This window comes from Mirounga leonina, unplaced genomic scaffold, assembly GCF_011800145.1.
Source record: "Mirounga leonina isolate KUSES-001 unplaced genomic scaffold, KU_Mleo_1.0 Mir_174, whole genome shotgun sequence".
Classification (NCBI taxonomy): domain Eukaryota; kingdom Metazoa; phylum Chordata; class Mammalia; order Carnivora; family Phocidae; genus Mirounga; species Mirounga leonina.
Window position 1 is genome coordinate 58,786,735 of NW_023270451.1, and position 24,778 is coordinate 58,811,512.

At 39.8% G+C, this 24,778-nt stretch overlaps 1 protein-coding gene across 1 annotated transcript in view; it reads left to right on the forward strand.

The window, feature by feature from the left end:
* The window catches only part of CFTR (CF transmembrane conductance regulator), a 165,066-nt gene extending 140,967 nt beyond the window's left edge, over positions 1–24,099 (forward strand). The window contains exons 21-25 of the mRNA XM_035020298.1: positions 4,355–4,510; positions 13,093–13,182; positions 21,784–21,956; positions 22,588–22,693; positions 23,899–24,099. Coding sequence (XP_034876189.1) covers positions 4,355–4,510; positions 13,093–13,182; positions 21,784–21,956; positions 22,588–22,693; positions 23,899–24,099 — 726 coding nt within the window. The remainder of the gene's footprint in view (positions 1–4,354; positions 4,511–13,092; positions 13,183–21,783; positions 21,957–22,587; positions 22,694–23,898) is intronic.
* Positions 24,100–24,778: the final 679 nt, after the last annotated feature.

Below are 24,778 nucleotides of genomic sequence, written 5' to 3' on the forward strand. Positions count from 1 at the left end.
TCTCTCTTTTTTTCCTCCTTTGCTCATTTGTTTTGTTTCTTAAATTCCACATATGAGTGAAATCATGTTGTATTTGCTTTTCTCTGACTGACTTAGTTCACTTAGCATAATACTCTCTAGCTCCAGGGACAATGGGGGGCTCAGTCAGTTAAGTGTTTGACTCTTGACTGTGGCTCAGGTTGTGATCTGAGAGTTGTGAGATTAAGCCCTGTGTCAGGCTCCACACTGAGGGTGGAGCCTGCTTAAGATTCTCTCTCTCACCTTTTCCCTCTGCTCCTCCCCTGCTCATGCTCTCTCTTTCTCTCTCTCTAAAAAAGAAAGAAAGAAAGAAAGAAAGAAAGAAAGAAAGAAAGAAAGAAAGAAAGAAAGAAAGAAAGAAAGAAAAGAAAGAAAGAAAGAAAGAAATACTCTAGCTCCAACCATGTTGATGAAAATAGCAAGATTTCATTCTTTTTTTAGGGCTGAGTAGTAGTCCATTGTGTGTGTGTGTGTGTACACCACCTCTTTTCTTTTTTTTTTTTTTAAGATTTTTATTTATTTATTTATTTGAGAGAGAGAGAATGAGATAGAGAGAGCATGAGAGGGGGGAAGGTCAGAAGAAGAAGCAGACCCCCCGCCGAGCAGGGAGCCCGATGCGGGACTCGATCCCGGGACTCCAGGATCACGACCCGAGCCGAAGGCAGACGCTTAACCAACTGAGCCACCCAGGCGCCCTGTGCACCACCTCTTTATCCATTCATCAGCCGATGGACACTTAGACCATTTCCATAATTTGACTATTGTAGATAATGCTGCTATAACATCAGGGTGCCTGTATCTGTTTGAATTAGTATTTTTGTATCTTTGGGTAAATACCTATTAGTGCAATTGCTGGATTGTAGGGTAGCTCTGTTTTTAACTTTTTGAGGAACCTCCATATTTTTTCCCCCGTGGCTGCACCAGTTTGCATTCCCACCAACAGTGCATGAGGGTTCCTTTTTCTTCACATCCTCATCAATCCTGTTGTTTCTTTTGTTGTTGATTTTACCATTCTGACAGGTGTGAAGTGACATCTCATTGTAGTTTTGATTTGTATTTCGCTGATGACTGGTGATGTTGAGCATCTTTTCAAGTGTCTGTTGACCATCTGGATGTCTTTGGAGAAATGTCTATTCTTGTCTTCTGCCTGTATTTAAATTGGATTATTTTTTGGGTGTGGGGGGTTGAGTTTTATAAGTTCTTTATAGATTTTGAATACTAATCCTTTATCAGCTATGTCCTTTACAAGTATCTTCTCCCATTCTGTAGGTTGCCTTTTAGTTTTATTGATTATTTCCTTCACTGTGCAAAAGCTTTTTATTTTGATGCTTCCCTTGCCTCAGAAGACATATCTAGAAAGAAGTTGCTACAGCTGATGTCAAAGAGTTTACTGTCTGTGCTCTCTTCTAGGATTTTTATGGTTTTAGGTCTCAGATTTAGGTTTTTAATCCATTTTGAATTTTTGTGTGTGTGTATGGTGTAAGAAAGTGGTTCAGTTTCTTTCTTTTGCATGTTGCTGTCCAGTTTTCTCAGCACCATTTGTTGAAGAGCCTTTTTTTTACCATTGGATATTCTTTCCTGCTTTGTCAAAGATTAACTGACCCCATAGCTGTGGGTTCATTTCTCTGTTTTTTATTCTATTCCATTGATCTATGTGTCTATTTTTGTGCCAGTACCATACCATTTTGATGACTACAGCTTTGTAATATAACTTGAAGTCAGGAATTGTGATGCCTCCCACTTTGCTTTTCTTTTTCAAGGTTGCTTTGGCTATTCAGGGTTTTTTTGTGGTATCATACAAATTTTAGGATTGTTTGTTCTAGCTCTGTGAAAAATGTTGTCGGTAATTTGACAGGGATTGCATTAAAAGTGTAGATTGCTCTGGGTAATATAGACATTTTTTCTTCCAACCCATGAGCATGGAATTTCTTTCAGTTTCTTTGTGTCATCTTCCATTTCTTTCATCAGTGTTTTATAGTTTTCAGAGTAGAGTTCTTTCACCTCTTTGGTTAGGTTTATTCCTAGGTATCTTATTATTTTTGGTGCAGTTGTAAATGGGATTGATTCCTTAATTTCTCTTTCTGCTATTTCATTCTTGGTGTATAGAAATGCAACAGATTTCTGTACATTAGTTTTGTATCCTATAGCTGAACTGAATTTGTGTATCAGTTCTAGCAATTTAGCAAATAGTCTTTCAGGTTTTCTATATAGAGTATTATGTCATCTGCAAATAGTGAAAGTTTTACTGCTTCCTTACCAATGTGGACACCTTTTATTTCTTTTTGTTGTCTGATTAAATTTGTGATATGACTTTAAAGCAAATCACTTCCTCTTATTGAACTTTCCTCTGCCCATACCTCACCTACACAAGGCATATTCAGATTGCTTATAAAAGCTTTATTGTTGTGGTTGAAAAATCATGGCATATGATGAATATATTTGTACAGCAGGGGCTGATTCAGAAATGGAGGTGTGCATATTAAATTTCACAAGATTTTTAAATAAAACTTGATTTGGTATTTGACCAAAATTAACTAAATCATTTGTTTGTTAGATCAACTAAATAAGTTTGTTCATTCATCTGCCTTCTCTCTCTCCCTCCCTCTCCCTTTTCCTCTCTTTCTTCCTTCCTTCTTTTTATCCATTCATCCACCCACCCACCCATCCATCCATCTATCTAATCCACATGTCCATTTGTCCATTCATTCATCCTTCCATCTGCCTGACCCTCAGTCAATCCAAACACTCAATTATTGAGTACTTTATGTACACCCACCCTAATGGCAGGTGCTGAGAATTCAGTGGAAAATAATGTAGACCACCCTGTCCTTGTTGAACTTAAATTCTTGGGGTTAACACAAGTAATAATCAAGAAAAAATAAATACAATAATTACTGCTTCTGATTAGTAGTGTGAAGAAAGTCAAAAGGGTGTTGTGTATAACTTTTGGCTTATCTGATTTTCTCAGTTGTCTCAGAGAACAAGCATTCATGAAAGTCTTGTTACAGAGCTCTTACAAACAAAAGACATGGTATCATTATTCTTTACCAGCTTATCCCAAAGGCCTAGTTTATTACCAGATTCCTAGTAAGTATTCAATAAGTTATTATTTTCATGGGTTGTCAGAAGCTCTAAAGCATTCATTGTGGTCCATGAACTGGTTCCGGTTTATAAGCTGTTAGTGGTCTCTGAAAAGTGTAAGAATTGATAGTAAGCATGTAGAAATTCATTTTTATTATCTCTTATTTTAAAGTACTGTTATGCAGTGGATCGGAAACTAAAAAAACACAAAGCAAAACAAAACTGTTCTTCGCCGCAGATAGTGTAAAAAAGCATTCCTCTAAAAAACCACTGGCTCAGCTCTCCTGTAAAAAAAAAAAAAAGCTAAATGACAAAAGAAAAACAGGAGTCATCTAAGGGGAAGGAAGTAAACATTTATTCAGTGCTACTCAATGTCGGGCCATATTTCAGTGTTCAGTTAATGACTGCAGGAATGTTCTGCCCACTCAAAGCATCTTCATCCAAGTGCTGGATGTAAGCCAACATGGAACACAGAGGTGGGGTCCCTATCTTGTAGCAGCTGCACTCCCCTCACATCACATGGCATTGACATTCTATGCTCTTAATAGTCTTTTGGTAACAAGAATAGTTTGTTGTTTTTTTTTTTTCCTTTTCCTTAATATCCTTTTTGCTTCTCCAAGTTCTCTTCCTGCTAGGCAGGGTAGATGTAAGAATTTGATTTGACAACTGTCCAAGTGCTTATCCATTGAGTGGCAAGGCTTGGCCTGCCTTCTCTGGGAACACAGAGCTTGCCCTAACTTTTTCTTGTTTATTGTCAGGCCTAAACTGGTGCTTAATATATTATGGACAGTATCTGAACATTAGAACTGTTTCAGATCCATTAATTTTCAAGCTCATATTCATGTTAGGAACTAGGTCAAGCTATATAGGTCCCTGCTTTTGGCCATCCTTAGAAATGGTATGCATTAAGACACTGTATCTTTGTTTTCCCTGATGCAAAATGGGTATTTTTAGCCTATATGCCATTAGTAAAGGTCAGTGATAAATGAAGGGTCCAGAATTAAGAGTCCAGTTCCTTATGGCCAGTTTCTGTATTCTTTTCCAGGGTTGCTCTGCCCCAGATCACTGTTGGTCAGAATTGGGAGTATTATAGAAAGGTCTGAATGAATAAGTTGAAATCTTACCCTGGTGATATTAAGAAAAAAACAGAAACAAACCCAGTTCCAATGTTTTTTAGTGAAGTATAATACTAGATTACATTTCTCGTACAGTGTCTGTATGTCACAGGAGTAATTCTGTTGTTCTTGTTTTCTAGGTGGGCCTCTTGGGAAGAACTGGATCAGGGAAGAGTACTTTGTTATCAGCTTTTTTGAGACTGCTGAACACTGAGGGAGAAATCCAAATAGATGGTGTGTCTTGGGATTCAATAACTTTGCAAGAGTGGAGGGAAGCCTTTGGAGTGATCCCACAGGTAAGTCAGAAAGACTTAATAAAAAAAAAAAGGTGACTATATATTTTCACCATTATTTGACACTTAAGAAAATCACATTTCCCTGGAAAATGTATTTGTTATTTATTGCTATCTTTTTTTCTGCAATGCATTGTTTTCATAGGGAAAAAGAAAACTATCTCTAAAAATTTGGAACTCTCTGCCATACAGTGATTGAACTATTAATAGTTTTGACAGCCTTTCCCAGAAGACACAATCCACATGGGAGCATGGGACTTTTGTTTTTAATCAGTGTTTTCTCCCCTCCTTCAGTGGTCTGAGCTCCAAGTTAGCAATCCCAGCAGGTTGAGAAATGCTTTGCAAGATGTAAATGATGCTGCTGAATTAAGAAACACTTGGAAGCACCAAGTAGTGGAATTGAAAATAGAAAGTCTAATGATTGTTTTTTGTTCTTTGCATAAAATGAACCATGTCAGATTAATCTGTAGCTTTTTTTTTTTTTTTTAAATGTCACTCTTTGATTTGGGTCACAAAGGATCTCTAGCTTCCCTGGCTTAGTAGCATTCTTAGTGTGTCATTGTAGAAGAGGATTTCTTACATATGAGAGAAATAGCAGCAGTTCCAGTTTAAAATGATCTCAGTGGAAACCAAGGAATGTCGTTACTAGAGCCAAATCTGAAAGGCACGTGTTGCATTTCTACTGGCATTTGCTTTCTTCTCTGTGGGCATATTCACTGCTTTAGTTACCACATTGCTCCCTTTGTACTAATGGGCTGAATCCATTCCACCAGCACATTCTAAACAATTCTCCACATTTAACACAAAATTAAAATGCCAGGAGCATCTCCAGATAGATGGACTATAAATCTAGCCTGAGAAAAAAGCTTGTATTTCTTGATAGATTACCTTAGTGTGGAACATTTGCTTTTTTTCACCTAATGAGGCACTAAATATTGTAGCTGCTGGATTGATGCTTTTAATTTTTTTGTCTAGACTTTGCCATATTGCCAGAAGCTTAATCCTGGTCGAATTTTTGAAAAACAGTATTGTTTTTCAGAAAGAAAGAAAAGATTGTCAGATGGTCTAAAGGTAAAGAAACACTGGGAATACGAGTATCCTGAGGTGATAGCCTTAGGCAAGATAACAATGTTGAAGAACATGGAATAGAATCTGATTGTCCGGTTGTCTAAGACACGTTGCTGTTCATTTGACTCTTAAGTCTCCCGGTCCCATTTCTAACTGCAGTAGTGAAGATTTTGGGTTTGTTTTTTTTTTTTTGTCCTTATTCACACAAATCTATACATTAGCATAAGTACAGCTCTAAAAAATAATTTCAATTTCACTGGGGATCCTTTAGTTTATCTGCCATGTGATAGATTTATTAAAAATTATGTGTTCTATTTAAGGAACCTAAATATGCAAGACCTGGAGGAAAACTGAATGAACCAGTTATGAAAATTCTTTATCTTCTCTTTCTGCTGAAGTAAATCTTCCAAACTTGCCTTTATTTCATTTCCCCTCTTCTGTGGCTTCAAGCTTTATAAAATTATATCAACTAAACAAGAAATACTTTGAGCTATGCCTTCAAAAATACATGATCATGCTAATGTAGATGCATCTCATTCTACATTTTTATGATCCTGTTTCTGGGACTGTCTCCTAGTATCACAGGGATATCTGTAGACAGAATGTACTACTTTTTCTCCAGTGACATCTTGAGAACATTAAGTGAATGACCGAGAAAGAGAGAGGGCAAGCTCCTCATGCCCTTTTAATATCCTAACTAGGAGATGCTTTTATTTTCCTAACTTTCCTTTAGAAGTTCAAATTAAGTAATTTTTTCTTCTTTGCCTGGAGTTTGATCTTAAAAAAAAAAAAAGAAGAAGGAAGAAAGGATAAAAAATCCAAGAAGAACTGTTTTTTGTTTGCTTTTCCATCTTTCTTCCTTCCATCTTTCTGACCTTGCAAGGGCATCTCTGACATGGAATCATCAGATATCTCTGGGTCAATTAGTCACTTATCTTGAGACACATGAAACAGGAACAAACTTCGAAGAAAAAACTTTTTCTCTCCCTCATAGTGATCCTGAGACATCAGCTGTAGAGTCACAAGATATCATTAGTTTCAGTAAATTCTTGCTGTGTGTGTGTGTGTGTGTGTGTGCGCGCGCGCGCGCGCGCGCACGTGCGCACACACATGGCATTCTCTCCTGTAGCTAGAAAGCAATCTTGGAGAATGCACCAGCCTAGAAAAAAGGCTACTGTGCACATTTCAAGGTGGAGCCTTCTTTAATTTGTCCTGCTTTACCGGTGAGCTCTGTCCGAGGGCAAGGAGAGGAGGTAGTGTGGCCTCCAGTCAGAGCCCCATTGCCTTAGGCAATTCGAACATCAAGACTTGCAATTGTTTATTAGCTTTGAGCTTTGTTGAGCACTTTATTCTTGAAAGACAGAGAAACAGTTTTGAAATGTGTTTGTAAAACTTCAGTGACGACTTTAAAAGGCTGCAAGCTGTTTCAAGTAAATGGTTTTACTTGCAATGAGACCTTATGACCGGAAAATAATCCATGCCCACAGAGGACTGTCCACCACAGAGCTGGAACGGCTTTTGCCGGGTCTCAGGGCCAAAACACGTCTCTCTAGATTCGAGCAATGGAATTGGAAGTGCAGCAGTTCTCCTTCAGTGTAATAATAAATAGCAATTAAATAATTAGTTGTGAAACTCCTATATGCTTAAAATTATAGCGTACTGTGATTCTCTCTGCTATAGATTCTATAGTTCTGTGAAAGGTATTGAGGTCCCAGTCCCACCTATGAGCTTCCAGTGAGAAGTTCAAAACTGAAGTCAGAGGCCAAAAGAAGAAACTAAAATGATAAACGAAAGACAGTGAATTAGATATGGTTATGAGTCAAGGGGGCGCCGTGGGCCCTTCGTAGGAGGGTGAGGGCAGGCGGAAGCGCTTGTTGCCGCTGCGTCCGTCGGCTCCCTGTCGCTGTATCCTTCCTTCTTTCCTCCTCCCACTGCTGGCAGCAAATGAGAACGGGCGGTTCCACAGAGAAGGCGGTAGTTACGGTGGGTCATAATGGGCCATGACGTTTGTAGGTTTTAGAAAGGCTGGGGGCAGTGTGTGGTGGAAGGGATATTCCAGGATCCCAGACAGGGCTATTATGAGGTACAGAGAAGAGGGTTAGCGAGAGTTGGGGCGCCAAGGCCAGGGGAGTCCACGTGACAGGGAGCATTAGGGCAAAGGGGGAAAGACTTGAGAAGCACTGAGATGGCCCGGGGAGGAAGGAGCTGAGTTCTTCTGAGCCAGGAGGTGCAGGGTGAGGGGATGGCGGAAGGGCCCGCAGCCGGCGGCAGCGTGGGGGGAGGGGCTTCCGGGAGGCCGCGGGCGAGAGGCGGGCGGACGCGCTGAGGAGCTCTCCAGCTGTGGTGGGGTAGGATCCTGCACCACGGCGAAGACGGCAGCGGGGCGGGGAGCGACCTTCAAGGGAAAAGAGAAGGGGTGCCTGGCTGGTTCAGTGGGTAGTGCGTGGGGCTCTTATCCTCAGGGCGGTGAGTTTGCGCCCCACGTTGGGGGTAGCGTTTGCCTAGGGAAAAAAGAGGAAAAAAAGGGAGAAGAGAAAAATAACTAGTATGGATATTAGTATGACGTTACTCTTTCTGAGCTGGAAAATTTGAAAATTTTAACAATTTTGTCGGATCTGGAAATCATTTTTTAAAATGCTATCTCTACAAAGTGTATACTGGAGAGTTGTAGTGTAAAAGGTTGTGAAACATTAAACAACTTCGCAGGAACCACATATTTGAACGTCTTACATGCAGCCATTTACATATAAATAAATAAAATGTACATTAACATTATGAAATTATTCTCTATTCTAAATCTTAAACATGTTTGACTAATACTTTGTTCACCTTGTTCTCGTTAACAGATATTCTTAAAAGCCAAACGACACTTATTTTTAGACATTCTATAATGTAACCTTAGAATCTTGATTTGTTTGAATTGAGTAGATTTTTATTGTATAGGTTCAACTTATAATAAAATTTTGCAGACATTGCCAGAAGGTAAGATCACAGCCACTCTGCTGCTTATAAGCATTGGAGCCCCATTTTAATAGAACTTTACATGATATACGTGTATATATATGTCCCTTCTGCCAAAACAAAACAGCACTATAAACATAAGGATAAGGAGTCATTCCTCCCGCTTATTTAATTCATGCTATATTCAATCACCATGGAAGCCAAATTGCTTTTTTGTTTCATTTGACATCCAAGGCTAAAGCATACTGCCTGCTTCAGTGGGATGTGAGCCACTCAGAGCACCCCATTTAGGCTCGGCGGTCTCCACTGAGTTGAGGAGTTGAGGAATCAGCTTCAGGAAAGAGATTAGTCAGCTGGTGAACAATGGTGCTTTCTTTATTCTTCCTGGAGTCCTAAGAATTGCTCTTTATGCATAATCCATGACATTAAATAAATATCAAATATTTACACATCCTCATTTTCCTATTGGTGAATAGTTTCTTAAAAGAGAGGATCATTGTGATTTTTAGTTTCAGCTGTATTTTTTGCTGTATAATCCATCTGACTGTGTCACCTTGGCCAAGCCACATAACTTCTTGGGGCCTTGGCTGTTGCATTTGTAAACCTGGGAAAAGGACATAGGTGAACTGCAAGGGCCTCTTGGCTTTAGAGATGCCTTTGTGGAAACTTCAAACAGTTTAGAAAACAGAACTAAGACACTGGCTGGCACCTCTAAAAGGAAGAGATGCTATTTATAAGACAGGAATGAAATGTGTAGTTAATTGTATGAAATCATTCTAACTGGACTGGTCCATTCAGTTAATTTTTTAGAATTAAAATGAAAGCATTACTTTAATGCTAGACCGTCAACTGTAAACAAAAGACCTACAGAATTTCTGGGTGGTCTCAAATCCACTATGTCTAAGCCTATTAGATGTCGAATTTCCACAGCTTTCTTCCTTCACAATTTTGAATATATATCTATTTTGAATAAAATGAACATATAACATTGCCAAACACTTGATAAGTATTATATATGAATTATTAAGCTATTATGAGATTAAATTGGGCATACCATTTCTCAACAATGACATAAAAAGATCAAAGTTTTAATGGGTAGTTAGTATTATTCCTTTAAAGATTGGCCATGGGAAGAATGGACAGGCTGAGATTCTTAAGCAGGATGAAAGAATGTATAAAGAAACTGAGGAAGTGAAATAAAGCCATGTGGCTGGGGTGAAAAAGGGAGGTAATAGAGCAGGGCACTAAAATGAGCCAGAAGAAGTAGGGGGTGGGGGCTAAGTCATATAGGGTCTGCAGGCCATCTTAAGGACTTTACATTTTGCCTTGAGTGTAATGGAAAGCCAAAGGTTTTTCAAAAGGTTAATGATAATCCAATTGAGATGTGTAACAATTGCTTTGGTTGCTAAATAAAAATAGAAGGGAGGCAGGAGTGAGAAGAAAGAAATCGATTAAAAGGTTCTTGCAGTGTTCCAGAGAGCGATATTGGTGTTTTGAACTATATTGTGGCAGTAGAGTTGGAGAAATAACTGGATTTGAGATATATTTGAGGGGAAAATCCACAGGACTGATGATTGATTCCATTTGGGAGGATCAGGGAGAAAGAAGTCATGGATGACTCTAAAATTTCTGGATTGAGGAAGTGAAGTTGCCATACACTTATCAAAATGGAAAAGCCTATAGGTAGAGTAGGTTTGAGAAGAAAGGTGGCATTTCCCCATTTGACAGTGCGAACAGTGAGGCTCAAAGAGCGTGGGTTCCTGTTCGTAGAGCTGCATTGTTAACAGCATCTTTGCAAGCCACATTACCTTTAATCACTTCTGTGGCTGCTTTGTTGTCATGATACCTTTGGCCTCCACCCATGGTCCTCCAGAATAATGACATTATTCCATTTGACCAAATTAAAATTTCCTATTGTTCTGTTCCACTGGATGTGTAAATATCCTTGAAGGTTACAAAGACACTGTGACCTGTATAAAAACCCTTCAACTCGGGTTCTGCTTAGGAAGAGGAAGCAAGTCTCTCCCTTCGTGGTGTAGGAACTGAGCCTGTCACTGGGGGATGGCTAGTGATGCTGACACAAAGGCTATGCTGCTAAGCACTGATGGGCTCTTTATAGACCCATTGGGCTGCTTCTGCCCAACCTTTAATCATTCCTGAGCCCCAGATCAGGAATAAAAACTGGTTTGCCTAGGACTTGAGACATTTTGCTGGGGTGGTAAAGAGCACACATTTGGAAACAAACACCCTTGGGTTTGAATTCTAGCTCTACAATCTACTAGCTAAGTGATGTTGGAAAAGTCACTGAAGTTCTCCCAGCTGCGATTTCTTCGTGGGCCATGATAGGATTTATTTTGTTAGGCTGATGGAAAGATGAAAAGAGATAATGCATGTCAAGAGCCTTACCTGGCATACGGCAAATCTGTTGTAAAACGAAGCTCTGTGTTCCATCTGCTTGGTTCCCAGCGGAGATAATTTCTCCAAAGCGTGTCACGCATGGTCTGATATTTGGTAAACCCTCACAGTGGTTATTTCCTGTCTTTCTCAGTAATGCAGGAAACCTTTTATATAAAGAATCACAATACTTTTTAAAAAAATGTAAAAAACAGTAAAGAGCAAAATTCCCTTGGTAAGCCTTTGAACTTTAGGTACTAAATAAACCCAATTGCTTAAATAATGAATTGACTCAAGTTTTCAGGGCCACTTCGTATTTGATTCTTCGTTTATCAGAATTCCCCGATAGTGCTCTTTGTCTGCTCTCTTTAGCTTATTTGGACATTACTTTCATTTCCTGGGAAGCTTGGAGGAAGATGCACAAATAATCCATCGTCTCATGAGTCATATATTCATCCCTTATATTATAAAGCAATGTAAGTGCCCCTAAGGAAGATGTTTTTTTTTTTAAGAGAGAGGAAGCACGGGAGCACAAGCAGGGGCGGGGGGGGGGGGGGAGGGAGAGGGAGAGAGAGAATCTTAAGAAGGCTCCATGCTCAGCACGGAGCCAAGGCCAAGGCCGGGCTCAGTCTCATGACCTGAGATCATGACCTGAGCCGAAATCAAGAGTCAGACACTCGAGTCAGACACTTAACCAACTGAGCTACCCAGGCACCCCAGGAAGATGATTTTGATGCAGGTTAAGACCTACCAGCATAAGTCTTGTTGCCCTCTCCAGATGGATGCTGACATATTTGGTACAACATTGTTCTTTAAGCCATAAACTGTGCCCTGGGGAATGAGGTCTTTAATGTGACCCTCTTTGAACTTGACTGCCATGGTGAGGATACTCGTGTTCTGCCCAAGAGGCACAGACACCCACCTGTCTTGTGCAGTTTCTAACGGATCAGATGGACACTGAGCTTTCTCCCTCAGTGTAAGGCAATTTGTGAAAACTAAGACTTCAAAAAGGGTAGTTCTCAATTCTCTTTACTGGATATTAATCAAAGGCAAAAGGAAAAAGGCGAAGAAAATATTATTCTGAGTGTTAACATCAAAAGTATTTTTCAGTTCACCCATATGCTCAGAGAGAGGACTGAGTATTAGTATTGTGATATCAGCACTTCTGAGACAGTGATTTTCTTCTAAAACATTTTTTTAGCTGTACGGGCAGACCTGAGTAGACAGTGATATGGCAAGGAGAGTGTCTCAGGGTGATAGTTGTGCATTTCTCCTTGAGGGGTATTAGATGGTCATTTTGTCAGCTCAGCAGGATCCATCTCATCTGGTACATGCATTCACTTAGACAAATATTTGATTTCCACTTTTTCACTGATTTCTAAGTTGTGGCTTTCTCCTGGTTGTACAAGTCGAGGTGTGCCTTGGTTTATAGACCAGACGAACATGTGTGTTTAAATAAAATGTCTATACATTCAAACAATCTCAAAATCCTTTAGGAAGCTAGACTTATCAAAGGAATCCAAGGAAACTATGTGAACAAAACAGGAATTTGTTCTAACGTGTTAATTATAACTCATAAACATAATTTTTTAACTGTTCAATTTTCTATTATATTTGCTCTTAATAAGGAAAAGTGCTAGGTATAAAACAAAATTTTAATTTCCCACAATTTACAATGATCTGTTTCCTTATCCTAAGGACATTGGGATGAGATAAGTGTTCACTAGGGGCTTCTAATGTAGCTGTAATGTTTATTTCTTTAAAGAAGACACAAAGCAACTATGATAAAATCTTAAAATTTAAGAAAACCAGGGGTGCCTAGGTGGCACAGTTAGTTAAGCATCTGACTCTTGGTTTTGGCTCAGGTCATGGTCTCAGGGTCCTGAGATTGAGCCCCACGTTGGGCTCTGTGCTCAGCGTGGAGTCTGCTTAAGACTTTCCCTCTCCCTCTGCCCCTCCTCCCTGCTCTCTCTCTTTCAAGTAAATAAATAAATCTTTAAAAATAAAATAAAATAAAATAAAATTTAAGAAAACTAGATGGTAAGTACATGGACATTTGTTATTAAAGTATTTTTTCTGCTTCAAGTATTTTGCAGTAAAATAAGGAAACATGCAAAGATGTTTAGGTTATTCATACTTTCCTCTTTTCTTTATTGCTCTAGAAAGTATTTATATTCTCTGGAACATTTAGAAAAAACTTGGATCCCTATGGACAGTGGAATGATCAAGAAATATGGAAAGTTGCAGATGAGGTAAGGATGCCTACTGAAATAATTTTGAAAGAAGTAGCTCAGATGCGCACAGGAGTGGTTGTCATAGCTGAGATAGTTTTACACTCTTACCTTTATCCCTGCACGTACGTGTATAACTTTAGAGAACACTAACACACCTGGAGCCCCCAGTACTTTGGACTAGGCCTCCCTCTTCCTCCGTGGTGAGCCTCCAACTCTTAGGCCCCAGAGAGTAGCACTGTGTTAGCCTTCTTCCTTTCCAGAGTACATCAGTGAGACACAAGCTGGGAGAGACCCAGGCACCTTACAGGGCACCAGGATTATTTGTGATTCTAAAGATCGTCTCTCCACACCTTCTCATCCACCCACTGTCTGGTTCTGAAGCATTCCCAGCACTAGGAGAGGCCTTGGCATAACATGATATACTTCTCTAGGAAGCATGAGTTTAGAAATGACGATCCTTCTAGCACACCTGCAAATGGCCGCAGTCTTCTCTGGAAGTCACCAGGAGTCACTTACTTTCAGGGGATGTGGCTATGAGCCTTTCTAGGCAAAAAGTCACATGACCTAGTTGTGGTGTGCACCATCCCTTGAGGTCAGTAGGGCCATATTAGAAATATATGGATTAAAATGGAATCAAAATTCTTAAGTAATACCCTGTATTTACCCAATAGGTGATTGTAGTTGAAGGCATCATATGGAAGAATTTAGAGTGCGGGGAGTGAAATTCTTGGTTTCCTTAACAGAATACCCTGGCTGTAAACCAATCGTTTTTGGACATAGAGGCATTATAAGAAAGAAAAAGGGAACATAAACTGTTCTATTTCATTAAATTTGAGGCTTACATCCAAAGCCCTGGTTGATGGCAGACTATAATTATGGAACCTAAGAACATTGAGATTCAAAGGTCTTCTTAGAGAACAACTTTATTTCACTATTTCCCATAGTTTTGGTCTTTATTGTAGCCCAATTCTGTTTATCCCAAACGTTCTTCCCTTTTGTGCCTCCCTTCGGACTGGATCTTGCCAGGAGCTTTGACGGGCTTGTGAGTGTTAAACACTTACCCACTAAGTGCCCAACCTTAATATGCCCCTCATAAAATACACTTAGATTAACTATTTTTATTATCAAAGTTTCCTTATTACCCAACAAACAGGGATTTTAAAGAAAACATTAACTAAATTGCAAGTAGTGCATTTGAAGATCTTTGATGTGACTGCAGAGAATGAGCTATAGGAACACAATGTGGTGGGACAGAAACTGGGGAAGGAGATATTAGACTTTATAAAATCTGCAACTATTGCCAAGTCACAATAAAATTTACAGGAATCAGGATCATAAAAATAATCTAAAATTTTAGAAGGCATGGTTAAAGTTTTAAATATCAACATAATGCATAAATTTTACCTGTCTAGATTTTCATTTGGTCAACTCATATTTAGCTCTTTTTTGCTGATTTTAAAAAATACTTTGCTCTTCATAAACCAAATGATGCTGTCCTTATTACATTCATGTCATGTGTTTTGAGTAGTAATGAAAACTTTCTGTTGAGGAGGCCCAAATATAGCATACAAATAAGCAACAGTCCAGAAGAGCAGAGAAGCAGAAAATCATTGGTTTAAAAGTTACAAGTCCTGGGCTTTTGTCCACGTGGTGGTTCGTATAATTTATCCAAACAGGAACACTGTGGGATGTGTCAGTTTCTAAACTGCACAGGATACTGGGATGAAAGGCATAAACCAGTAGTGTCTGGGGCAAACCAGGACACATGGCATCTTATCTAATCCTTTCTGTGACCTTGGTATGACTTGTGTCAATACAGGGAAATGAACTGAGTAACAACAGGTTAGCCAAACACCTGAATCTTATCTCAGCAGCGCCTCCTTCTTAATTACGCTTTCCATCAAATGAAAATCAGGAGTACACATGATGACAACACCAGGCCAAGAAACACTTTATTCGTCCCTTGCATTTGGCCCCATACACCAGTGTGAAACCTTATTCTTGCTGATCTGGACTAGATTTTGTGAAGCCATGAGGCTTGTGCCTAGTTCCTACTTCTAAGACTCAGAAACAAAGCTAACATAAATAGCTTCCTTTCCCTTTGTGCCCTAGGCCATACCTTCATCTTGGCATGCTGAGCCTCATCATTCTGTGGATGAATTTAAAGCAAGTCCAAAGGAGGGGAAGCGGGTTTCTATTTGAGACCTTGGACCGAGATGGTCTAATTTTCCCATCTCCAAATGACTCAGAGCCAGATAGCTTCTCCCCAGGAGCACTGCCTTTATCATCTGTGTAGACCAAAGAGAATTTCAAGAGACTGAATCCCAAGAGGAAAAAAAAAATAGACCCCCTAACATTTTGGCTCAATAAATTGGTAGGGTTGTTGTAACTTTTCAGACTTACACATATAATGGGCAAGCACAGTGCCTGGCAAATAATAGGTCTCAAGTGACTGTTAGCTATTCTGATCCTATTTCCATCTGATCTTCACCTAGCCATCTCTTAAATGTTGGTGTTTGCCCTTATAATAAGTCCTATTTTACTTCTTCCTGGGAAATTTCACACCACCTCTTGGCTCTAACTAATACCACGATGCTGTGACTCCCAAATCTGCCTGTCACCTCCCTCCCTGACATCTCAGCATGGACGAGCACCTTGTTTCCACAGTCACGTTCTCTGCCCCAATGCACACAGCTGTCCTGTGTACCTAATTCCAGCAAATGGCATCAGCACCTTCTAGGTGCCCAAAACCAAGACCTGGGACTTATTCTTGACTCCCGATTTCTTCACCTCTCTCCGCCTGTCAGGTCCTGTTAATGCCATCTCCTGCACATATCTAGAATGTTTCCATCCCCATCTGGTACCGCTACCAACTCTCATGTGGATGTTTTAAATAGGCTTCTAGCTGGTTTCCCTCTCATTGGCTTCCTCCAGTTCAGTCTGCTCTTTGTAGCTCTGGTGATCTTTCTTAACCCTGTCTGATCACTTGATTCTCCCTTCCTAGGGTTCTTTGTCATCCTTTAAATGAAGTCCACCCTGCTTACAGTGGCTTCCAAGGTCCTTCATGGTTTGACCTTTGCTTGCCTCTCTAAACTCATGCTCCAGCCTCCCCCTGCTTACCGTGATCCAGTTCCTCTACAGCACCATGTGCTCTCTGACCCCCAGAGGCTTTTTCTCATGCTGTTCTCTATACCTGGGAAACCCTGCCAGCCCTTCCCTCCCTCTCCTCCTCATCAGTCAGGTCTCTTCTTATATATCTCTTCTTCCGGCAACCTGCCCTGATGCTCCAGTCCTGAGGAGGAGCCCCTCCTTGTTGTGCCCTGTACCCTCAGCCCTTCCGTGGCCTTCTTCACACGGGATAGACTCACCTCTTAACTTGTTCATGTTCCCCATCGGATTGTAAGTTCCTTGAGGGCAGGGATACTGTCCCATCTGCTGCAGTATTTCCAGTGCTTACAGTAGTGTTGGGATGTGGATGGTGGTCAGTAAATATTGGTTGGTTGAATGAACACATAAATGGCTTAATTCATTTTTTTTAAATGAATGATTTGATTCCTTTGTTGAAATGAATAAACAAGCAATTCGCGTATGCTATAGCATGAAGATAACCCCATGGCTGACACACAGCAGGTGCTGCCATTGGCAATGAGGACACTGAGCCTCGAGACATCTCAGGGGCTTGCGGAGGCTTGAGCAGCTCCCTCCTTGGACTTCGGGTTCACCGGCTCTTACTACTGTCTTCGTTGTGTGTGCTCTAAGCAGCGCATCTCTTGGTTTTTTATTTTTATTTTTATTTTTTTTTTAAGATTTTATTTATTCCTTTGAGACACAGAGATACAGAGAGAGAGAGAGAAAGCATGAGCAGGGAGAGAGGCCGAGGGAGAGGGAGAAGCAGGCTCCCTGCTGAGCAGGGAGTCTGACGCGGGGCTCGATCCCAGGACCCTGGGATCATGACCTGAGCTGAAGGCAGACGCTTAACCATCTGAGCCACCCAGGCGCCCCAACATCTCTTGGTTTTAGAATGAAGGCTTTTTTGGCAGTTGTTGGCTTTTTCGGTAACTTATAACATAGTTCTCTTCCTAACACATTGATAGTCAGGTAAGTTGTTTTAAAGAGCAAGCTGAATAGGAGACACAATGGCCTCTTAAGCTGAAAATCTGCCCTGGAAAACCTGCCAAGCAACAAAAGGAGGGCCTAGAGGAGTTGAGAGTGTCTATTTTTATAACTGCCGGCTAATGGACTATTCCGTCCAACCATAATTCACTTCTGTTTTTTTTCCCCCATGTTTTCTTGTCACAAGAGCAAACTCTTGCTCCACAATGACATTCCAGAGTGTGGCAATAGCAGAGTCAACATTTTGAAGAAAATGTCTGGTCTCTTACAGACCGTAGTACCTTTTTTTAGTTTGATGTGTCACAAAACAGAATTTTTTCCTTGCAAATACAGGATTTATCAGCTCAACTGCATTAAGCTGGCAAATTCGTTTCTTGTAAAGTTTTTTATATCCACAAACTGTGGATGCTTTTATTTATTTTTCAGGCCAAGTTGGAATAAAACTAATTAGAAATGTTTGGATTCTAGTAAATTTTAATTTACCTTCGCTTGGACAGAGATAAGCTAAAATGTATATTTACTTTAAATCTACTGAAAAATAATTTGTGATATATGTCATTAACATTGTATCAGGAATATATATGGATATATTAATGTGTATATATTAACATACAAAGAATTCTGCTACTAAATTACTAAATTAGATTATCTCTATGGCAATTACCTTTTTAATTTTTTTTTTCTCACAGCACTTTGAACAGTAATTTCTCACTTACTAATTTTCTCCTCACCTGGACCATGAATTTCTTCAAGGCAGGGCCTAGTGTGATTCATCTTTGAATCCCCAGGTCTGCCATAGTACCTAGAATTTAATAAACCCTCATTAAGAGCCTATTAAAGAATGCATGATGAGCAGTCATTTACATTCAAATAATCTTTCGGCTAATTTAAGCCATTCTTACCAGCACATAAAGTTGGTTACACCTAGAGTTATGGTAATAACTTTGTATCTTTTCAAAAACAATTATTAGTCTGTCTTGCTTCCTATTTTCTCTCCAAAACCTACCACAATATCCAGTGAAAAATAGGTAATTGATAAATTTGTCAAATGTTCACTTACTTCAAAGCTTAAAGTTTTACTAATTCATGTTGATCTTTCTCTAGTAAATGTGATTAAAAATTTTTTTTTTACTATACTTGATAGTGAGTAAAACAGTGAGTTAGGAATGTTGCCAAATAGACCCTGGATTGGTCTGTCTCACTGTCATTTATTTTTTATAATTTTGTTCTCCAAATATTGGCAGTGATAAGTATTTAGGTACTTACTTATTTACTTAAGAAATAGGTTCATTTGGGAAAACACACACACACAAAATATAATACAGTAAGAGGGCTTGGGAAATGATGATATGATTGGTGCGGATCTCGAGGGAGAATACTGTACATGCCACCACATTTCCACCGATATCTCAACCTGTTGTTAGAGGTATGATATAAATTAATAATGTCGCAGTACTTCCTGCTAATGTACCTTCCAAGGCAACTTCTGAAGGCAAAAATCTTACAAATCTTGTCATACCAGGTAGTGTTTCAGGACCAGGCCCCTGCCCTTGGGATTTCCCAAGTTGTACTAGTAGTTAGGATGGATTAGATACTTAGCATGTGCTCTCTGACCCCCGGAGGCTTTTTCTCATGCTGTTCTCTGTACCTGCACTGTGTGGCAACCTCTTTCCAGAAATTATCTCACTTAATCTGTGGTACAGTCCTTTGAAGTCCATACTATTATTTTCCCCATTTTTTTCAAGTGAGATAAACGAAACTTAGACCTGATACCACCTGCAAATGAGTGGAGCAGTGCAGATGCGAAGCCACTTCTGTTGGACTCCAGAACTCCAGTCTTTAACCAGTACTTTTTAATTGAAGTATAATTGACATATAACACTGTATTAGTTTCAAGTGTACAACATAATGATTTGATAATTGTATATAATGTGAAACGATCACTGCGATAAGCCTTGTTAACATCCATCTAATCTGTACTTTTCCTGATAGTTAATTTGACTTAAAATTAAAAAAAAAAAAAAAAAGAGGGCATGTACTGAATGGGGCACTGGGTGTTATACATAAACAATGACTCATGGAACACTACATCAAAAACTAATGATGTAATGGATGGTGATTAACATAACCTAATAAAATAAAATTTAAAAAAATCCTTATCAGTGTTAAGGAACTTCTAATTTTATACTTCTATTTTTAAGGGATTTTAAAGAGTCTTAAAGACGAGAACAAGGAAGCACACAGATGGGACGTGGCCTGTCTTAGATGGCACTCTATATTGGCAGAACAAAATCAGCACTTGTTCACTTATCAGTTGTCATTCTTCAGTTTGGATTCATTTTTGCATTCATCAAAACCCATGTTTGGGTTTTTTTTTTTTTTGGCCAGCATTCCAGGGGCTCAGTACATACTTGTTGAACAAATGAATGACTGTCAAGGCTGACAGCGCTCTCAGTATTGGCACAAGGGACATAGAGCTAAAGAGCATAAGTTTTTACCCTCAGGAAGCAGTCTAACAGGGGAAACTTACACAGATCCTACCATGGCTATGTGCCTGGCTGCTCTAGAGGATGATCAGGGGTATTCAGAAGGGTATGTCACGGTGTGTAGGGAACTATAAGCTGTTTGGTGCTGCTGGAAGCAAGGATGGAGGGGACTCGATTCTGGATGCCTTTTATGTTACGTGAGAGAGCTCGGTTTTTATTCTGTCAGGAAGAGATTTTAAACAGAGAAATGAAATGGTCAAATATGTATTTTAGAAGGATCCCTGCGGTGTTTGTGTGGTCAATTGACAGATGGACCACTTGGGATTCACAGTGTGAAGCTTAAGGGATAATGATAGTCGCCGCGATGGGGCTAGCCAGGAGAAGAATTTAAGAAATATTTGGAATATGGCCGGAGCTAGAGATAAAGATTTGAAAAAGCATTAGCTTATTAGTGGTCATCGATACCCTGAGAATGAATGAGTTCTCAGAAGGAGAGTTTGGAGAGTTAGGGGTGAGGAAGACCAATATTCAAGGGACAGGAAGAGGGAGAGGTGCCCATACATGATAATAAGTGGTCATAGAGTATGGCTTCTCATAAGCCAAGGAATAGATGTTCAAGAAGGAAAAAATGTTCTCTGTTGTGAGGCAGTAGAGACAACAGATGCACGCTAATTTTTTTTGAGATTTCTACAAAGGGGGAAGATATGGAATAATAGCTAAAGGAGAACCCAGAGGTAAGTGATGGCAGAGACTGTCGCAGGTTCACAGGCTGAGACCAAGAAAAAGCAAAAAGATGAAGATGGAAAGAAAGAACACAGGTCCTCTGACTCCTACCCAGTGTCTTTATTCACATTCTCAGATCCTTGGATCTGAAAGTAGTTTTACATTTGAGTCTTCCAGGATACATCAGAGTAAACCCCCTTGTCTAATTAATATGTTTACATTCCCTACCATCTCAGAAACTCTTCAAAATTAATGAGTTCTCACAAAGTGAGATTGCTTTAATGAGAGCCCAGTCAAGAAAAGAAGTATCACCACAGTACCTTTCATGGACACACAGTATTTGCTGATCAAACATGGTGATATGGGCCATCTGTGAATTCATCACTGAACTCAGGAGTCTTTCCTAAAGCCATTATCCCATTCTGCCTGTATTACAATTAGTATTATATCTTCCTTCTCAGTACTAAATCCCAGGTTCTCCGAGAGTAGGGACAATCATCCATGTATCTTGTTGGCCCTCAAACACTCAGGAATATTTGGCAAAAAAGAAGTATTAATGTACACTTACCTGAATAAGTGATAAGAGCCAAGGCTTAAATCATTTTTGTCTTATTTTGAAGGAATTTGTTTCTATACCTTGTTCACATTTTCATCTTATTTCCTACCTAGCTTAAAACAATAAGCCATTGGCCCTAACACAACTCTCATATTCCATCTCAAGATCTAAGCACCTTTAAATCTCCTAGTTATGTACCACTATTTTAACTTTTCTTTTACTTCATAGTTTCATCAATTTCTTTTTAAAAAAGGTTTTTATGAATTGAGGAAGCTCCCCAATTGATTATTTTCTGTTACCTTTCATGCTGTATTGTGACCGAGTAGGGAATGGAAGGTAGAATAAAAGAATCTGTTGTAATATAGCAGATAACTGCATTATATACATACTATCTTTTCTAGCATATTCGATTGTAATTATTTGTGTATGTCTTTATAAATCCTGAGCCTTGCAGGGGCCATGTGCCATTTACCATTTCTTCGATCCCTATGTGGAACATCTGGCACAGAATAAACACTCACTGAAAATTTCCTGAATGAAGTACAGAGCTGAAACAAGTCATAGGCTTATCCTTTAGAGCTGCCAAGATTATATGTAGACTTTTGTTGAATCAAAACCAAATAGCAGGAGTGGTAGGTTGTTGATACGAGATCTAAACTTTCAACCTCTCAAGTGTCTTTAACCTTGTGGTATCTAAATTTCCTTTCTAAGCACAGTGTTTTCCCTCTTTCTTTTCTGCAGGTTGGACTCAGATCTGTGATAGAGCAGTTTCCTGGGAAGCTCGATTTCGTCCTGGTGGATGGCGGTTACGTCCTAAGCCACGGCCACAAACAGTTGATGTGCTTGGCCAGATCTGTTCTCAGTAAGGCAAAGATCTTGCTGCTTGATGAACCCAGTGCTCATTTGGATCCAGTGTGAGTTTCAGAATTCCTGCTACTTAGTAACATGATGGGAGCAGAATCTTTGATGCCTACTTCATATTGACACAAATTCCCATTAGGTGGTCATGTCTGCAAGTGGAGGCCACCCCTCCCCCCCAGGATATGAAATGATTGCCCAGTGGAAAAGTCACTGCTTGACATGAGCACAAGTGCTTATTTCCTAGTATAAGAGCCCTGTGTTCTCTTCTGAGTGTAATTTTGGAATTTCTTACAAACTCATCCCCTTGTCAACACATGAGGAAATATTTAGTAACATAGGCATAATCTGATTCTTATGATTTTCCTTTCTGTGTTGTTTATATGATAAGAAATTTTTATAGCACAAAAGAACCACTCGTGACTCCACATGATAATAAAATGTACTCACTTGTGAAATTTTCTTCAAAATATCTGTCCTGTTTGTTTATGAAAACTTAGAATCTTCCCCGTGGTTGAAAAGCCGATTGTGGCCGTCTCTATATCAGCACTATGTCAATAAAAGTATTTAAAAAAAGGTAAGTAATTTAAAGAACTAAATCGATAGGACAATAGGTATGTCATCAAAGGTAAAGGCAGATTATTGACATTCTGTGTTGTTACATATGGTATTTTCTTTCTTTTCTAGAACATACCAAATCATTCGAAGAACCCTAAAACAAGCATTTGCAGATTGCACAGTAATACTCTCTGAACACAGGATAGAAGCTCTGTTGGAATGTCAGCGATTTTTGGTGAGCTTATAATTTGCTTAAGATCTCATTTCTCCTTTACTTCTTGTTAACCATATCTTATATGGGAGTTCCTGCAAATCACAACACAACAATGTACAAGTTCTTCCTTAAAGTAAGTGTCACACAGCTGTCCAGCTTTACTCAAAAGAGCTGCACTAATTTGAGCTCTGAGGTGAGGTTGGAATCCAGCAAATCTAAAATAGCAGCATATTTTAAGTTACATTAATAGACTGAAACATCTGTACATTTGAATTCTTTATTTGGGGATCAAGTCATAATAAAGTCTAAGTCCTGATGCTTTTTAATCGCTAAGTCTCCCTTGGATGGGGTCCAGGACAGGCCTGCATTGTCTTGCAACCCGATGTGTGGTTTTAATGCAATAGTTTGAGAGACTCATTTCTTTCTTCTAGTCATTGTTTGGAGCTCGGGTAAGTGCCTCTCCCATCCACCTTCTTATTGTGCTTTCAAGTGTCACAGATTCTTTCAAGTGATGTTTGCAAATTCCCTCGGGTTTAATCACAAGGAAGTTCTGAGGGTGATGTAGCACGTCATTTCTGTTAAGGTTTGTGAGGCTCCTGGAGGTAAATGCTTTTCCTACCGAAGGATTGTTATTACCAGTAAGCTCCGAGAGACAAGTTAGGGGGCCAGCCCACAGCCTCTTGCCCTGCTGTGGCCAGGTTCAGGAGATTGGGTAAAGCCCTTCTATCGTCTGGCCTCAGGTTTGCTCCACTTGAACATGTGAGGGAGGCATATTAAACTCAGGCACATCCTCACCCATTTGGAATTGTTAAGCTTCAAGCCCCCTGTTGAAGAGGCTCAACTCTTTTATCATGCTGTGGATTTATTCATTTTTAAGGTTGTATATGGGGATGTATCAAAGATCATTCTGGCTTACCAAGCAATGTTAGTTCCTTTAAAGTTCTCTGAAGAAGCACATTGCTCAGTGCTATACCAATTAAAAAACAAACAAACAAAACTCTTCGAGCTGCTAAGTAGAAAGTTATAGCTACTTTCACAAATGGAGAAGCTCCATAAAGCAAGAGGACTCCCCATTGCAGTGAGATACCTCACTGTTCACGGTGCCAGCCTGTGGACGCCTGTTTTCTTTTTGGCTTTTTTTCTTCCTCTGAGCCTCTGCCACTTCTGTCCTGGCTCTGGTCCGCCCTGCCTTCTGTCCGAGACCTCACTAACGGCCACTTCCCTAGGTCATAGAGGAGAACAAGGTGTGGCAGTACGATTCCATCCAGAAGCTGCTGAGCGAGAAGAGCGTCTTGCGGCAGGCCATCAGCCCCTCGGACCGGCTGAGAGTCTTCCCGCACCGGAACTCGAGCCGGCACAAGTCTCAGTCCAAAATCGCTGCTCTGAAGGAGGAGACGGAAGAAGAGGTGCAAGAAACAAGGCTTTAGAGAGCACTCCAAATATTGGCACAGGATGGTCGCTTGTGAAATTGGAGGAGAACACGGTTTCTGCTCCAGAAAACAAGGATGAGTAATGTTTATTTTTAAAAGGAAAAATTTTGATAAGAGGAATTAAGGACGCTCAGATCGGGTCTGGATAAGAGGCTTCCTGGCAGTGGTCAAATTGTGTGAAAGGTACTTCAGATCCTCGAAGATGTACCACCTTGTGTTTGCAAGCCAGATCTTCCTGAAAACCTTTTCCTCTTGGTGGCAGTTGGAAAGGTGGCCATCCACGTCAGCCGGCGTAATTTTCAACTTACTGTTTAGTGAGACTTGCTAATTTGTAGTATTGGAGGAGAACTGTAATCATACTACTTAGAGATATGATCAAGTAAAGATAATTGGAAACTTTAGTGATTTATGTAAGTTTATATCCCTTTTTCTCTACTCTCCCCAAGATATTTAAAAACACAACTCTGTCATCTCTTCTGTGTTCAGACTGTTCTGTTTCAAAGCACAATTAGGATACTGCAAGAATCACAAGTCAGCTCATCCAAATATATACCACATAACATCTGGGTATCAGGAGAGAGAACTTCCTGATCGGGGAAATCCCTGTTAATACCACTCATTGCTTTACCAGAAATCCAAATAATTCAGACAGTTAGAATACATCCCTTACCCAGAA